Source organism: Theropithecus gelada, chromosome 14, assembly GCF_003255815.1.
Source record: "Theropithecus gelada isolate Dixy chromosome 14, Tgel_1.0, whole genome shotgun sequence".
Classification (NCBI taxonomy): Eukaryota; Metazoa; Chordata; class Mammalia; order Primates; family Cercopithecidae; genus Theropithecus; species Theropithecus gelada.
Genome location: NC_037682.1, coordinates 116,834,405 through 116,851,670, shown reverse-complemented (window position 1 = coordinate 116,851,670; position 17,266 = coordinate 116,834,405). Strand labels below are relative to the sequence as shown.

The following is a 17,266-nucleotide window of genomic DNA, read 5'->3' as shown; positions in this document are numbered from 1 at the left end:
TATTTCTAACCCACACACACACACAAAATAAGATTCCTATTGCACTACTGCAAAGAGTTCTAGGGGATATCACAGTGGTTAAGAACAGACTCTGGATCCAAACTGCCTGAGTTTGAATTCCAGCACTGCCAATTCTAGCTAGGTGACCTTGAGCAAGTTACTTAACCTCTCTGTGCTTCAGTTTTCTCATCTGTCAAATTAGAAAAATAAGAGTATCTACAACAATAGGGCTGTTATTATGAGTAACAACACGTAAAGCATTTAATAAGTTGTTTGTCACATGGTAAACATCCAATGAATATTACTGTCTTCGTTCAGTGAATGTATTCTTACCTTCATCTTACAAATGGAAAAACAGGCACAGAGACTTGCCTAGATCATAGCGTCAGAAATAGGAACAAAAATAAACCCCCAGAACCTCAGCTCAACTATCACAGAGCAATAGGATTGTAGCCGCCTGGCAGGTATGTCTGAAACAAAAACCTCACAAGCTCTATGAATGGAAGAGTGAAAATAATAGGAATGGCTGGGTGTGATGGCTCACACCTGTAATCCTAGCACTGTGGGAGGCTGCAGTGGGTGGATCGTTTACGCACAGGAGTTCAAGACCAGCCTGGGCAAAGTGGCGAAACCCAATCTCTACAAAAAGTACAAAAATTGGCCGGGCATGGTGGTGTATGCCTGTAGTCCCATCCACTCAGGAGGCTGAGGTGGGAAGATCACTTGAGCATGGGAAGCAGAGGCTGCAGTGAGCAGAGACTGTGCCACTGAATTCCAGCCTGGGTGACAAAGTGAAACCCTGTCTCAAAAATAATGATGATGATGACAGGAACTGCATCAAGGAAGCCCATTGCTCAAAAGATATGGTTGTTTTCAAAAAATAAGTTAGGTCAGGCCCAACTTTTTATTTTTATTATACCTCTCAAATGTTACAGAACTCCTATTAGTAAAGCCCAATTAATAATTTGACCTTGAAAAATAAATTCAGTGGAACAAATTAATCAAAACAGTTGGCCTACCATATCTGTGGGTTTGACATCCATAAATTCAACTAACCTCTAATCAAAAATATTCACAAAACAAAAAAACAGATGACGGCATCTGTAATGAAGATGGATACTTTTTTCTTGTTACTGTTCCCTAAACAACACAGTATTAACAACCATTTACCTAGTATTAGGGATTATATTACAATCTAGAGAGGATTTAAAGTATGTAAGAGAATGTATGTATATTATATACAAACACTAAACCATTTTATATAAGGGACCTGAGCATCCACAAATTCTGGTATCCTGGTGAGGGCTGGGGGTGTCCTGGAAACAATCCTCCATGGATACAGAGGGACAACTACACTATCTTCTTTTATAACTTCACATACATGTTTTCATGGATCTAGACAGTAACAGTGTTTTGCATTTTTTGTTTTTTGGTTTTTTTTTGAGATGGAGTCTCGCTCTGTCACTCAAGCTGGAGTGTAGTGGTGCAATCTCTACTCACTGCAACCTCTGCCACCCGGGGTCAAGTGATTATCTGGCTTCAGCCTCCCAAGTAGCTGAGATTACAGGCATGTGCCACCACACGTGGCTAATTTTTGTATTTTTTTAGTAGAGACGGGATTTCATTATGTTGGGCAGGCCGGTCTTGAACTCCTGACCTCAAGAGTCTTCCCAAAGTGCTGGGATTACAGGCGTGAACCATCGCACCCAGTCTCTGCATTATTTTTCAATGGTTATCTTATTATCTTCTTTAAAAAATAAGAAGTCTAACTTACATATCCCCTCCCACCAGAATATAAAAATTCACAAATGCTCAAGTCCCTTTTATAAAATGGTGTAGTATTTGTATATAACCTATGCACATCTGTCCATATACTTTAAATCATGTCTAGATTACCTATAATACCTAAATACAGTGTAGATGCTATGTAAATAGTTGTTATACTGTATTTTTTATTTGTACTATTTTTATTGTTGTATTATTTTTTTTTTCCACAAATATTTTCCATTTGTGGTTGGTTGAACCCACAGATGCAGAACCCACAGATATGGAGGGGAAACTGTATACACAGTATTTAGAAATATGCACATAAAGTACTAGAAGAAACAGCTGCAGGAATAATTGCTTCTGGTGACTGATGTTAAGGGTGCTTAGATTTTGGGGCAGTGAACTATCACTTTTTATTATAAACCTTCAGAACTGTTTAACTTTTTTTTTTTGAGACAGTCTCGCTCTGCTGCCCAGACTGGAGTGCAATGGTGCAATCTCAGCCCATTGTAACCTCTCCTTCCCAAGTTCAAGCGATTCTCCTGCCTCAGCCTCTTGAGTAGCTAGGACCACAGGTATGTGCCACCACGCCTGGCTAATTTTTGTAGAGACAAGGTTTCACTATGTTGCCCAGCTGGTCATGAACTCCTGACCTCATGTGATCCACCTGCCTCTGCCTCCCAAAGTGCTGGGATTACAGGCGTGAGCCACCACACCCAGCTGTGAACTGTTTAACTTTTTAAAGTATAAACAGGCATTACATTAACTTTTAAGGCAGCTAACTATATTTGGATGTTTCTTCTAAAAATCTTTGTGCCAATAATCATACGGCACATGGTAACTCCATTTTACACATACTTTATATATATTTTATATATATATATATAAAATGTTCTTTCTTTTATGTCAGGCCATATAAAACATTGCTAAGCTGGTCGATGACTATATGGCTTAAAACCACTAAAAAAATGCTAATACCTAAGTTTATTGTCATAAGCCTGATGTTCAGCTTGCTTTTATTACTGGTTGTGGAACTACTTCTACGCCTTAGACAATCATATAGCATGCTGTACCTACACAAGAATTGTTTACCTTTATGTCCTCTTGTTGTAAAAAGAAAAAAATCAAAATACCCAAACCTCAAGTTGCAAATACTTAGGAACTTCCCTTGAAAGAAAAATATCTTCGTAAAATATTAGTAAAAGTACAGAAAACTAGGAGATTCATCTAGTTTTCTTAGAATCTATGTCCTGCAGCTAGAAATAGAATCAAGTATATTACCATCAGAGGAATACCCAGTGAGGCCTCCAAAAATGACCAGCACATAACTGACATCAAGCTCCCTCATGATCTCATAGGCTTTTTCCTCTGTGGACGCCATTGCCTGGAAAAACAAATGTACAATTCTCAGAGCAAAATCCCAAGTCATATTATCCCCTCATGCAGACACATTTCCCACTAGACCTTGCACACCAAATACTCAAAGATCCCTTTATCTTACCTGCCCTACTCGAGAAATATGGGTATTATTCCATGTGTTATTGTCCACTAAAATTGTTCGGTTTGCCATAGCTGTAATCTGATAGCCATAATCCCACCAGGACATGACCTTCGCATCCTGAAAGTAGAATGGGAAATGGAAATAACAGGCTTCTGTCTCTAAAAGTCAAATGCAATAGAGAAGGCAGCTTTGGTCTGACAGAAGTGACACCTGGCTAACTAATCAATTTCTTCACAAAGTAATGCATGTCAAACCAGAAAATAAATCCTGGCACCTGGTCTTCCATTTATATAAGATCATAAAATCTCAGCACAAATAACAAACCAGCATTGCCTACACTTTCATCCCAGGTCACTTTACACAAACATCATGAGGTGGGAGGTGTGGGAGACTGTGCAATATAGCCACATCAATAGCCTAGTGTCATTAGATAATTTTCTTAAATAGCCTTTTAACAGAATCACAAAAATCACTTATTATAAAGATGGGGTGGAAACTCAAATCACAGGATATGATGGACAAGAATTAAGACTCTTAAAAGTTTTTATTCCTAACAAATTGTCTCAGAAACGATATTCTTAATAGTTATTGTAAAGGAAATCACTTCAGATTCTCAAAAGGTATAAATTAAAATGTTAAAAGCAGTTATCATAAGCTGATCACTTTACACAAGATTTACATCTTTCTTCTTGCTTCAATTTTCTGATTTTTCTAAAGTGAACATGTATTATTTATCTATAACTTTTTTCTTCTTTTATAACTGGGATGTTCTACCTCATGTTAAAAATCATCATATCAATAAAAGTGTCCATGCAAAGTCTAGATAATTACTAGTAAGCATTAACTATAAAAGATCCCTGAATTGAATGGAGGTTCACCTTTAAGGCTCATTCAAGACTAGAGTTGCAAAGTTCCAATTTCACCAAGTTTCCACCCATCTAAAAGCTATATGATTCACTACAACATCAAATGTCTCCTCCCCCTTTGCCCCTAACCCACAATTCCCACTCCTCCCAAATCTTCACCTCTGGAGTATTGTGACGAAGCCAATAATATGCTTCTCGGAAGTCATCAAATATGATCCTACTGCCATCCCCACCACGGGCAGACAGTACAATGGATGGAGAAGAGTAGGCCTCACTGGTCACCCACGTTGAATGAAAGGTATAGGTGATAAGAAAGAAAGCCATGACCAGTATCATCCCACTTGCCACCTAAACAAGGAAAAAGAATTAATTGTGTAGTTAACCAAATTAAATTCGTACAACACAGGACAACTTGTTAGACACATTCATTAATAGAGATGAGATTGATCAAAATAAGTCAGAGGCTCTATGAGTTAATTCTGACCACCTATGATAGTGCTCCACTTTACTCCTCCCACCCCCCACCACCCACGTACACACATACACACACACACACAGAGTTTCCCAACTCTACTCTTAACATTGCTTCTCACTTCATTCTTAATAGGGTAGGTAGAATCCTGTTGCTTCTTGCTCTTCTTGTCTGGACGACTTATGTCCAGATTCTTCATGTATGTGGATAGCACCTGGGAGACTCCAATGCCGGAGAGAATGCACATAACAGGTGCCAACACTAGCATTAGACGCACCTAACAGAGACAGGACACATGATCAGTCTAATCAGTGTTACACAGTTTACAGATTTCAGCCTATTAGTAGATCAAGACATCAATTTAGGGGTTTTCATCAAACATGACTTCCATAAAAAGTGAAAGAGAAAATACTTGAAATAGTTACAGTACAAGCATATATTTCTTAAACTGTATTTCAATTATATGCATGCACATATGTATATGTGTCTTGAATAATAATGATATAAAGCATATTTCATAACTGTGGTTTGAGACCAAAAAAGTATGAGAAGCACTATTTTACTACAATATATAAAATCCCTCCTCTCTGGCTGGGCACGGTGGCTCACGCCTGTAATCCCAGCACTTTGGGACGCCAAGGAGGGCAGATCACCTGAGGTCGGGAGTTCAAGACCAGCCTGACCAACATGGAGAAACCCCATCTCTACTAAAAATACAAAACTAGCCGGGTGTGGTGGCGCATGCCAGTAGTCCCAGCTACTTGGGAGGCTGAGGCAGGAGAACTGCTTGAACCCAGGAGGCGGAGGTTGCAGTGAGCTGAGACCATGCCATTGCACTCCAGCCTGGGCAACAAGAGTGAAACTCTGTCTCAAAAAAAAAAAAAAAAAAAAAAAAAATCCCTCCTCTCTTTTAACAATCTAGCACTGGGGAATACTCCCACGCCTTCAAGAAAAAACTATCATCTCCCATTTTAAGACACCCAGGGTCATATTATCCAACAAAGTGCAAAAGTGCTTCTATAATACCAAGTTATGAATCCAAGAAAGTTGGACCCCACAACCAGAATGTATGAGTGTCCCATACATTCCTAGGAAGGATCAACAGCAGCAAGCAGCTTTACAACTCATTCCCTCAAATGCTCAGAGGGAAGCATGTGCACAATCATCAGTACTTTCTGAATTCTGCCAGGCAGATAAAAAAGCACCTCAGAGTTAGAGTGAAAAAGTCTACCAGACTGAGGGCAGTCCTCACCATTACAGCTGAAAAGTACATGCTGGTCACACCATACATGATGATAAAAATCCGGGCATCAGACAGGTTGCTAAAGCAGTAATAGAGGCCAACTACAAAAGAGGGAAGGAGAAATAAGCAGCTGAGTCCTGTAGGTTGAAACCTACAAGGGAAAGTGTCTTCATTATATGACTGGATGATTCCACACATTTAACCCAGCAATTCCACTTCCAGGAATTTATCCTAAAAAAACAATCATAGAAACATGCAAAGAAGTTCACTACAGCACACTTTAAAGTAGCAAAAAAATCAGAAACAACCTAAATGTCCAACAACAAGGAGCTAATTATAGTATATTTATAAAATGGAGTATATTAAAATATTGCTGTGTGAGATTATGGACTACTTGCCTTCTTACACATCTTGACACATCTCTGTACTTAAAAAAACTACTAAATGATATATTTTAAGTATTTCTATAAAATAATACTAAGTAACAGCGAAATGTGATTCTTTATGAAGTGAAAAAAAATCAGGGAAAAAACTATGATCTCATTCTTATTTGATAAATATACATCAAAATGTTAACAGTGGCTAGAGATGGGTGATAAGAACTCCTGAATATTTACCTTTTTTGAGATGGGGGTCTTGCTGTATAACCGAGGCTGGTCTCAAACTCCTGGGCTCAAGTAATCCTTCTACCTCAGCCTTCCAAGTAGCTGGGACTACAGGTGCACACTACCCTGCCCAGCTAATTTTATTTATTTTATATGTGTGTATGTGTGTGGGTATGGGTGTGTGCGTGCATTATTTTATTTTATTTTATTTTTTAAGTAGAGACAGGGGTCTCGCTATATTGCCCAGGCTGGTATTGAACTCCTCGCCTCAAGCAATCCTCCCACCTCATCTTCCCAAAGTGCTGGGATTACTGATGTGAACTACAACTCCAGGCCTGTTTTTGTTTTTTTAGATGTGGGTCTCACTATGTTGCCCAGGTTGATCTCAAATTCCTGACCTTAAGTGATCTCACCTCAGGCTCCTAACAGGCTAGGATTATAGGCATGAGCCATTGTGCCCAGCAACTTTTTCTATTTATTTATATATATTTTTTACAATACACAAATTACTTTCACAATAAGAAAAAAGTACAAGTTGGCCAGGCACAGTGGCTCACACCTATAATCCCAGCACTATGGGAGGCCAAGGTGAGCAGACTGCTTGAGCCCATGAATTCAAGACCAGCCTGGGCAACACGGTGAAACCCCATTTCTTCAAAAAAAAATAAAAAATTAGCCAGGCATGGCGGCATGCACCTGTAGTCCCAGCTACTCAGGAGGGTGAGGTGGAAGGATGGCTTGAGCCCAGGAGGCAGAGGCTGCAGTAAGCTGAGATCGTACCACTGCCCTCCAGCCTGGGCAACAGAGCAAGACTCTATCTCAAAAAAAAAAAAAAAAAAAAAAGTAAAAGTTATTTGAGAAAGACCACTAACACTGGTAAATTCTAAAACACATCTGGATTGGCCAGAAGTTAAGAGATTGATGAGGCTTTACAATCAGCAGTACTCATTATAGGACTTCAATACTGCCAAGAGGAAAAACAAGGGTAAAGGGGAAGGAGTATGATAGAAGTACTCAAACAAAACCAACCCTGAGTAGAAATTACGGTTAAATTTTAACTTATAACACAAATGACAAATGAACAGAAAACTGTGAGGCTGAACTTGCCGATATCTACAACTGTTGAACTTCTGACTTCTGCTCAGCTTCATACATGAGAAAATTTGCTTAGCTGTCTGTCCTCTGTATTACACAACATAAACAGGCAAAGAAAAACAAAACACGAATGAGGGTAGCTTGCAAATGTGGAATCAAATCGTGATTCTTACGAACAAGGCCATTTCAGAACACAAGGCCACATACCTGGAAACATGAAGACGAGGAGCTGTAGGTCAAAATAGTATGAGGACCAGGTTGTGGGCTGATGCTCAGACACAGAAGCAATGATGGGGATGTTGTTCTTAGCGTAAGAAGGATCCAGCAGTGAGTAGAAACGCCCCGTCCAGGGAGATATTTTTCCTGGCAGCAAAGAAGCAATACATATTCCACACATACTCTTCAAACAAATATCTAATCCAAATTAATCACAACTTCCCATTTCAATAAGATTCTCAGTGACAGAGAAGGATTAGGTTTTTGCTTAATTGCCACCAATACTTAGAGAGTTCTGCCGGGCGTGGTGGCTCAAGCCTGTAATCCCAGCACTTTGGGAGGCCGAGACGGGCAGATCACGAGGTCAGGAGATCGAGACCAGCCTGGCTAACATGGTGAAACCCTGTCTCTACTAAAAAAAAATACAAAAAACTAGCCGGGCGAGGTGGCGGGCGACTGTAGTCCCAGCTACTCGGGAGGCTGAGGCAGGAGAATGGCGTAGACCCGGGAAGCGGAGCTTGCAGTGAGCTGAGATCTGGCCACTGCACTCTAGCCTGGATGACAGAGCGAGACTCCGTCTCAAAAAAAAAAAAAAAAAAATACTTAGAGAGTTTCACTCCTTCCTTTCTTTCAAACCTAGGAGTACTTTTGTCAGCACTGCCAGCAGAATAAAGCCAGGCTGTATATAAACTTGGAGAGAATAGAGGCAGAAATGCTGCCTGAAAGGGTTTTAGGCCAAATTTGGTCAAAGCAAGGCCAACTGTAGAGATTAAATCAACTATATCCTCGAGTCCTGCTCTGAATTAGTCAATAGATAGACTTGAGCAAAATCAAATTAATCTCTGAGAAATCAAAGTAGGGAAAAAGAAGGAAAATTTGGCTTTCTAACCAACTAAACAGCCACGATTTAGTTTCCATGGTATTAGATGAGTGCCACCTTGGAGGGTATGATAAGCAATATAATGACTTCTCCCACCCAACCAATAGGAAAGAAAAAAAAAGAAAGAAAACGGAGAAGATTTGCAAGGTAAGATCTAGTCCTTTCGCCAGGTGTGATTAAGAGCAGCTCCAACAAGACATTCTCTGCTATGCTGAATCCAAACACTGGGTTGAAAAGTGGATTGAATGTAAAATTGTGGGATTGTACATGCTTCAGATAAAAAAAGAAATAAGAAAAAAAGAATCTTGGCCGGGCGCGGTGGCTCAAACCTGTAATCCCAGCACTTTGGGAGGCCGAGACGGGCGGATCACGAGGTCAGGAGATCGAGACCATCCTGGCAAACACGGTGAAACCCCGTCTCTACTAAAAATACAAAAAACTAGCCTGGCGAGGTGGCGGGCGCCTGTAGTCCCAGCTACTCCGGAGGCTGAGGCAGGAGAATGGCGTAAACCCGGGAGGCGGAGCTTGCAGTGAGCTGAGATCCGGCCATTGCACTCCAGCCCGGGCTACAGAGCAAGACTCCATCTCAAAAAAAAAAGAAAAAAAGAATCTTTTGTGGTCAGAAAATACCCTGTCTTTTGGAGTTTACTCTATGTCTGTACCCATCTGCATTTAATAGTAAAAGTTCTGAGCCTTAGCGGGCGCGGTGGCTCACGCTTGTAATCCCAGCAATTTGGGAGGCCAAGGCGGGTGGATCACCTGAGGTCAGGAGTTTGAGACCAGCCTGACAAACATGGAGAAACCCCATCTCTACTAAAAATGCAAAATTGGCTGGGCGTGGTGGTGGGCACCTGTAATCCCAGCTACTCAGGAGGCTGAGGCAGGAGAATCGCTTGAACCTGGGAGGCGGAGGTTGCAGTGAGCCGAGATTGTGCCACTGCACTCCAGCCTGGGCAACAAGAGCGAAACTCCATCTTAAAAAAAAAAAAAGAGAAAAAAAAAAAAGCTGTGAGCCTTCCCTACCTGTCAGCATGAGGAGAGCTCCCACGGTGAGAAGGACAAAGCCTACCAGAGAGATGACACTCCGGAAAAGAACTTCAAATTGTTGTGGATTCAACTTGCTGCGCAGGTAATCCACAAAGGCATGGATCTGGCAGAGACCAAAGACCCCAAAGGCTGCCATGTGCTCTGATGAAAGGACAGGCTGTAGGTAAAAGGACATGTATGTTAATATTAAGGAAAAAAATGAGTAAGTCCAGTGCAGGCCTGCATTATTCTTATCTAGTTCAAACTAAATGATCAAATGAGTTCTGAGGCCCCAAAGGACTCAGGGCCAATCTAGGGAAGGGTTTAATTCACCAGCCATATTTTCTACAGAATATTTGGAGCCCCCTAAAGCATAAGATACACTATCATTGTCACATATCTGGCTTTTGCTCAGGTTATTTCCTTAGCCTAGACTGTAATTTTTTCCAAATTCCCATCCACTAAAATTCTCATCATTCAAGGTCCAACTCAAATATCATCTCTTCCTAACCTGCCAAACTGAAATCAATCACTCCTCTCTATGTTCCATGTCACATTAGTTCTCTTCTAGCACTTAATCATTCTTTGCCTTAAATGGGTGGTTCTCAAACGCTAGTGGGCATCATAATCACCAAGGGGGTAGGAGTGTTAAAACACAGATTGCTGAGCCCCACCTCCAGAGTTTCTGATTCAGTAGGTCTGTGTTGGGGCTCTAGAATTTGCATTTCTTTCTAACAAGTTCTTAGCTGCTGCTGCTGATGATTCAAGAACCACACTTCTAGAACAGTAGCCTATCGGATATAGACAGCTGCATGTATTTCTTTCCCTGCAAGAAGACCAAAACTTCCTTAAGGACCATAACTGTATTTTTATTCTTTTTACATTTTCAAGTGATTAGCAAACTGCATATACAAATGCTTTTCAACTTATGATTGGGTTACATCCCAATAAACCAATTTTAGGTTGAAAATATCATAAGTAGAAAATGCATTTAATACACCTAACCTACAGAACACCACAGCTTAGCATAGACTACCTTAAACATGCTCAGAACATTTAACATTAGCCTACAGTTGGGCAAAATCATCTAACACAAAGCCTATTTTATAATAAAGTGTTGAGTATCTCATGTAACTTATTGACTACTGTACTGAAAGTGAAAAACAGAACGCTTATATGGGTACTGGAAGTACGGTTTCTACTGAATGCAGATCACTGTCACACCATTCTAAAGCCAAAAAATCCTAGGTCACACTTCGTAAGTTGGGGACAATCTGCAGTAGGTGATCAGTAAAGAAATACTTGTTGACCTCTAAATAAGGTTTGCACTTTCATAATTTCACAAAAGAAATCAAACATGCCACGTTATTCTCTGATTTAGCAGTTGTCTGTTAACTCTATGGAGCACTGTGGTTAAAGGTTTGTGCTTTCGTTCCTGAAGCACTTACAATTAGATACCATTAAGATCAGGATTCTCTGCTACTACATGGGGCCATTTGCATTAAAAGAACTGGAATGCCGGGCGCGGTGGCTCAAGCCTGTAATCCCAGCACTTTGGGAGGCCGAGACGGGCGGATCACAAGGTCAGGAGATCGAGACCATCCTGGCTAACCCGGTGAAACCCCGTCTCTACTAAAAAATAGAAAAAACTAGCCGGGCGAGGTGGCGGGCGCCTGTAGTCCCAGCTACTCGGGAGGCTGAGGCAGGAGAATGGCATAAACCCGGGAGGCGGAGCTTGCAGTGAGCTGAGATCTGGCCACTGCACTCCAGCCTGGGTGACAGATCGAGACTCCGTCTCAAAAATAAAAATAAAAATAAAAAATAAAAATAAAAAAATAAAAGAACTGGAAATTTTAACTTTGATCACTCATCTAAACTCTACTCAACTAAATATCCCTCCCCTTCCCACAAACTTAAAGCCAAAGTAAGAGCCATGAAATTCAAACTCCACGGAGCAAATATTAGCACACTCCTGGATGTAAACTTTAATGACCAATAATTCTGTTGCAAGTAGTTCAATATAAAAGCTGTAAGTCATACTCTTCTTAACAGAATCTAAGATAAATCAGTCTAGTTGGGGCTGCATAGAAAAAGTAGAAGCTGAAAACCCTACTTAGTCAAGGGCTCACCTGGAAACCCACAAAGGAGATCTGCATAGAAAGTATAGTGCCCAGGCAGTAAACAGTACAGTAGGCCACGTAGATCCGGTGGGAGAAACGGCCTGTGAGCATCAGCACCAGGACATGGAGAGGAATCAAGTTGATCAGGAACACATAACCTCCCCATGACGAGACCTATGATGGAATAGAGAAAAACAGTTCCTCTGAGTACGCCTCCTCAGACCACCACCACTTATATTGTAGGATATCACCTATGAGTTTTTAAAAAACACTTATAGTAACTATAACTTTATTTATGCCAAATGGCTTAAAGAGTTCAAATAACTGATATTTTTAAAGAGGAAAATCAAGTCCTTACATGTATAGGTTATATAAAATAAAATAAATTTTAAAAAAGAAAATATAAAATCAAGTTCAAATCCATCACTATAACTCAATCTCCTGCTCCCTCGTGGTTGCTGATGTCATGATCACATAACGAGAGGGACCCAAGCCTCAGAATGAATCTAAATGCAATCTACTGTAAGGTCATACAGAGGATTTAGGGATATGCGAGCAAGTAGAAGCAATTAAGGAAGTCTACACATATACGTTAAGTATGAACAGAAAAAATATATTGGAAAAGAAAAAGTTTAGGGGAACCTACCAGAAAAGAAAGTTGGTCAAACAATAAGTACCAATAGGAAATACAGTATTTAGAGAACTTTAAAAAGTAAAAACATGTAGAAAAAGTTACCATGTAGAAATAAGCAAGGGCACACTTAGCTGCCCAACAGATGGAACCAGTCTTTACTGCCTTGATCCACATGTAGTAGGTGAGTAGCATGCAAAAGATGGCAATCCCTGCAGAAAGCACACATCAAAATTCAACAAGAGGCCAGGCTAGTATAGTGATTAAGAATACTGTTCTGGAACAGACTGCCTGCATCTACTACCAAGTAATAGTGTAATTTTAGGCAAATTATTTACCTCCTTTTGTTTCAGTTTCATGTAAAAAGAAGTAATAGTATCTACTTCATAAAAGTGTTCTGAAAACAAATAATAATTAATGCCTGTAAAGCACTTAGAAGAGTACCTGGCATATAATAAACATTAAGTAAATACTGGCCCTTATTATCATTCTTTCCAAGCACTAAACATACTGCTTCAAGTATAGTTCTTTTTTTTTTTTTTGAGATGGAGTCTTGCTCTGTCAGCCAGGCTGGAGTGCAGTGGCCGGATCTCAGCTTACTGCAAGCTCCGCCTCCCGGGTTTAGGCCATTCTCCTGCCTCAGCCTCCCGAGTAGCTGGGACTACAGGTGCCCGCCACCTCGCCTGGCTAGTTTTTTTGTATTTTTTTAAGTAGAGACGGGGTTTCACCTTGTTAGCCAGGATGGTCTCGATCTCCTGACCTCGTGATCCACCCGTCTCAGCCTCCCAAAGTGCTGGGATTACAGGCTTGAGCCACCGCGCCCGGCCTCAAGTATAGTTCTAAAGACATCCTATATTATCATTCATCATCCTGCCTCTACGTCTTAACATAAGCTAATACTCATGCCCCAACTGCCTCTTTCATTGATATCTGCCTAATGAAGTCCCAACTTCAGGACCCAGTTGAACCTCAACCACTTCCAAAAAACCTCCCTTGATTCCCGAATCTGCTTTTGTTTTTTTTTCATTAAAAAAAACAAAAAAAAATGGGGTCTTGCTCTATTACCAGGCTGCAATCACAGCTCACTGCAGCCTCAACCTCCCAGGCTCAAGCGATCCTCCCACTTCAGTCTCCAGAGTAGCTGGGACTACAGGCGCATACTACCATGCCCAGCTAATTTCTTATAGTGACAGGGTTACCCAAGCTAGTCTCAAACTCCTGAGCTCAAATGATCCACCCACCTCAGCCTCCGAAAGTACTGGATAACAGGGCGTGAGCCACCAAGTTCAGCCCCAAATCTGAATTAATCTGTCACTACATTCCTGAAATACTCTGTTCAAATTTCTATCGTAGCACATAGTATCATCTCCTGTCCCTGGAGTTATATTTACATGTCCGTTTTAATCTTCCTTACGAGATTATGGGCCAATATAACCTTATTCATTATCTATCTCTTTAATTTCTTATAATTATGCACAAAATAATCTTATTCATTATCTATCTAACACTTAATACTATGTTTTCCCAATAACATTCAACAAACGTATGTTGAATTGAAAATAGGTCAATAAGTCATTAAAATTTTAAGGACATCTATTCCCTTTATGTAGGAAAATAAAGCAAATTATTATAATGTTAAAACAACAGTTAACTATCTTATGAGTGCAGAGATGAACCAAAGACTTGTAAGAAAAGTTACCAACTACCTTTCTGGAAAGGATGATGGGAAGAGAACATGAACTTGTCCAAGATCCGTTCCTGCCCATTTCTAATCTTCTCACCCAGTTACCACTTTTATTATTGCTAAACCATAGATTGCACGTTGTGAAGCTCTGTTGGATAATCAGGTGAGAAGATCTTCTTCAGCATTTTAAAAGTCTTACCTTCATTATCATAGGAGCCAGCAACAGATCGGGAGATATATCCAGGAACTACAGCAATCATGGCAGCAGCAAGAAGCCCAGCCCCTGCATCCTGTAAGAAAAAAAGGGTAATGAGACATTAACACCAATACAATGCTGAGAAACAGAGGATCCACTAGTCCATTCTGTTTATAATGGACCCAGAAAACGGCCCAACAATTCTGAAGGTAGATGTGAGATGTCAGAAATGCTAGAAATGCTCACAGCACAAGAAAACTAAAAACTTCATGACCAATTCCCCATGGTGACACCAAACCTGACACTGAGAACACATATGCTGAGGACAGACAAATCAAGAGAGATGTCAAACATCAATACTGTCCCAGAATGGGCTGTTTGGCTACCAATCTCCGCAAGCTTGTAAGTCTCTAACCCTAACAATATCTGTACATCATTGGAACACCAGTCACACCTCTAAAAGCCATGCAAGGACAATCAAAGGAAGAAAATTATTATTTCGGTTAAAAAGCCAACAAAGGTAAGTGATAATCTACCTAAACTGAAAATGCCAGGAGCTTAGGCAATAAAGCTTAAAGATCACCAGGCACCCTTTGAGCTTGGGAGAAAGGAACAACAGATATAAGCCACATTCCAAAAAATAAAGACTTGTCTGTTTAAAGAGTCAAATTTGGGAAAGGGCAGCAAGGAGAAGGATGGAAAAGTTTTCCAAACTAAATTCAGGCTTCCCAAACCCCCAGTAGTTTATCACCTCTCAGGTGTCTCTCTAATACCACAGCACAAACTAAGAATAGCACCCAGGGAGCCAAGGTCAGCAATGCTGAAACCTGGAAAAAGAGAGTCAGCATTATGGAGTCTACTAAGGAAGCCAAGTGGCTTAAGAATTTTAAAATAATTTTTTTTTAAATCAACAAATAATTGCCGAGTACATTCCTGGTAGGAAAAACTAACCATTTTGGAATGTTTCATGTTGGTGTTTTTTTCCTCTCCCTTACATTGTGAGGACTTCAAAATCTAAACCTCACATTTTGCATTTTAAATGTTTTCTTCTTTATGTAGCAATTTACGTTTCACTTTCAACTGTACTCTCATGAGGACAGTTGCTAATGATTAAAAAAAACACATATTCCAGAAAGGGGTTGGGGTGAACCCAATTAATTTGGCCCAGTAAAAGCTGTCTTTACCCTCTGGCTCCCTGCCTTTCTAAGGCTCTGTCCCCCACCCTCCAGCATCTATTAGAGAGGCTCAATAACATTCATTCCCAAGCCTCCTGTCACCCCAAATCCTTCACCTTGAGCTCTTTGGTAAGGTGGTACGTGACGATGGTGGTGAAGGAGGAGAAGAGAGGGGCCAGGAACACACAGACATTCCGAATGTCGATGGTGATGTGGAAAAAATGGAGTACATGGTAGATTGCAGCAGAGGTGATCATTAAACCTGTAACAGGAAGAAGAAACTCCATTAGGTTGTCTTACCAGAACTTAAGGGAAAAAGAAAGGGAAAATCCCAGATACAATAAAGTGACTACGTAAATCTTGACAAATCACCAGAAATACTAACATAGCAACTGCAGTAAGCCTATAAATTTCTCTCATAAGGATTCAAATCCGAAGTCTAGAACGTATAAAAACCACCCATCTCCACTCTACTACAAACGTACTCCTGTCTATATAAGATGCACTTTTAGGAACCTGTAATCAGGATGAAATTACAAGTGTCACAAGACAAAGCTATTAGAAATAAAAGAAACTGGTTCTCTACCATACAAATATTTCTGGTTTTGTTTTTTGGTTTTTTTTTAAAAAACATATCTGATCTCCTCACCTGGGTAAATTGTTCCTCCAATGATTCGTCCCAAAGGGTACCAGGCCCGGTCATCAAACCAGTTATGGAATTTATAAAACCCCTCCTCAGCCAGGAACCTGGTAGTCCGATAATTAAAGTACCTATAGCAAGAAATAAACTTTATTGTGAATTTGTGGTGAATTTTGCTCCTCAGGGTACACCATTGAGAAATTCAGCATTACTCAATGAAAAACCAGTTTAGCATCAAAAATTGTGCCATGAAAATAATTTTATACTACCATAAGTCTGTTCATTTCTATTTCCATGCTTGTCTCAACTAAAGCACTGCTTCTCTCATAAGGAAATGAGCCGGGTGCAGTGGCTCACACCTGTAATCCCAGCACTTTGGGAGGCCGAGGCAGGTGGATCACAAGGTCAGAAGTTCGAGACCAGCCTGACAAACATGGTGAAACTCTGTCTCTACTAAAAATAGAAAAATTAGCTGGGCGTGGTGGCATGTGCCTATAATCCCAGCTACTCAGGAGGCTGAGGCAGGAGAATCACTAGAACCTGGGAGGTGGAGGCTGCAGTGAGCTGAGATCACCACTGCACCCTAGCCTGGGCAACAGAGCAAGACTCCGTCTCAGAAAAAAAAAAAAAAAGGGAAATGAAACTGGAACCTAACATTATAACAAAGCAATCAAATAGGACACTTCATCAAGTTGACATGTGGTAGGCATTAGGACCAGTCAGAGAATTCAAGCACCATGAAGACAAAGCCACTGAGATGTAGGCACTAATAGATTTTGGCTTTCTTATTCTTTTTTTTGAGACAGAGTTTCGCTCTTGTTGCCCAGGCTGGAGCACAATGGCGCAATCTCGGCTCACTGCAACCTCGGCCTCCGGAGTTCAAGCCATTCTCCTGCCTCAGCCTCCTGAAAGTAACTGGAATTGCAGGCGCTCGCCATAACGCCCAGCTAATTTTTGTATTTTTAGTAGAGACAGAGTTTCACCATATTGGCCAGGCTGGTCTTAAACTCCTGACCTCAGGTGATCCACCTGCCCCGGCCTCCCAAAATGCTGGGATTACAGGCGTGAGCCACCACGCCTGGCCAGATTCTGGCTTTCAAGTGACAGGAACATATTTTTAAAAATCTATACTGCACACAAAGATACATG

At 40.7% G+C, this 17,266-nt stretch overlaps 1 protein-coding gene across 2 annotated transcripts in view; it reads right to left on the bottom strand.

The window, feature by feature from the left end:
* The window catches only part of STT3A (STT3A, catalytic subunit of the oligosaccharyltransferase complex), a 29,654-nt gene that overhangs the window by 4,165 nt on the left and 8,223 nt on the right, over positions 1-17,266 (bottom strand). For both annotated transcript variants that reach the window (XM_025356506.1, XM_025356507.1), the window contains 12 exons: positions 16,127-16,248; positions 15,594-15,739; positions 14,306-14,396; positions 12,528-12,634; positions 11,801-11,965; positions 9,669-9,849; positions 7,757-7,912; positions 5,859-5,950; positions 4,728-4,883; positions 4,294-4,482; positions 3,269-3,385; positions 3,049-3,151 (listed from right to left, as the gene is read on the bottom strand). In XM_025356506.1, the coding sequence (XP_025212291.1) occupies positions 3,049-3,151; positions 3,269-3,385; positions 4,294-4,482; positions 4,728-4,883; positions 5,859-5,950; positions 7,757-7,912; positions 9,669-9,849; positions 11,801-11,965; positions 12,528-12,634; positions 14,306-14,396; positions 15,594-15,739; positions 16,127-16,248 (1,625 nt within the window). The remainder of the gene's footprint in view (positions 1-3,048; positions 3,152-3,268; positions 3,386-4,293; positions 4,483-4,727; positions 4,884-5,858; positions 5,951-7,756; positions 7,913-9,668; positions 9,850-11,800; positions 11,966-12,527; positions 12,635-14,305; positions 14,397-15,593; positions 15,740-16,126; positions 16,249-17,266) is intronic.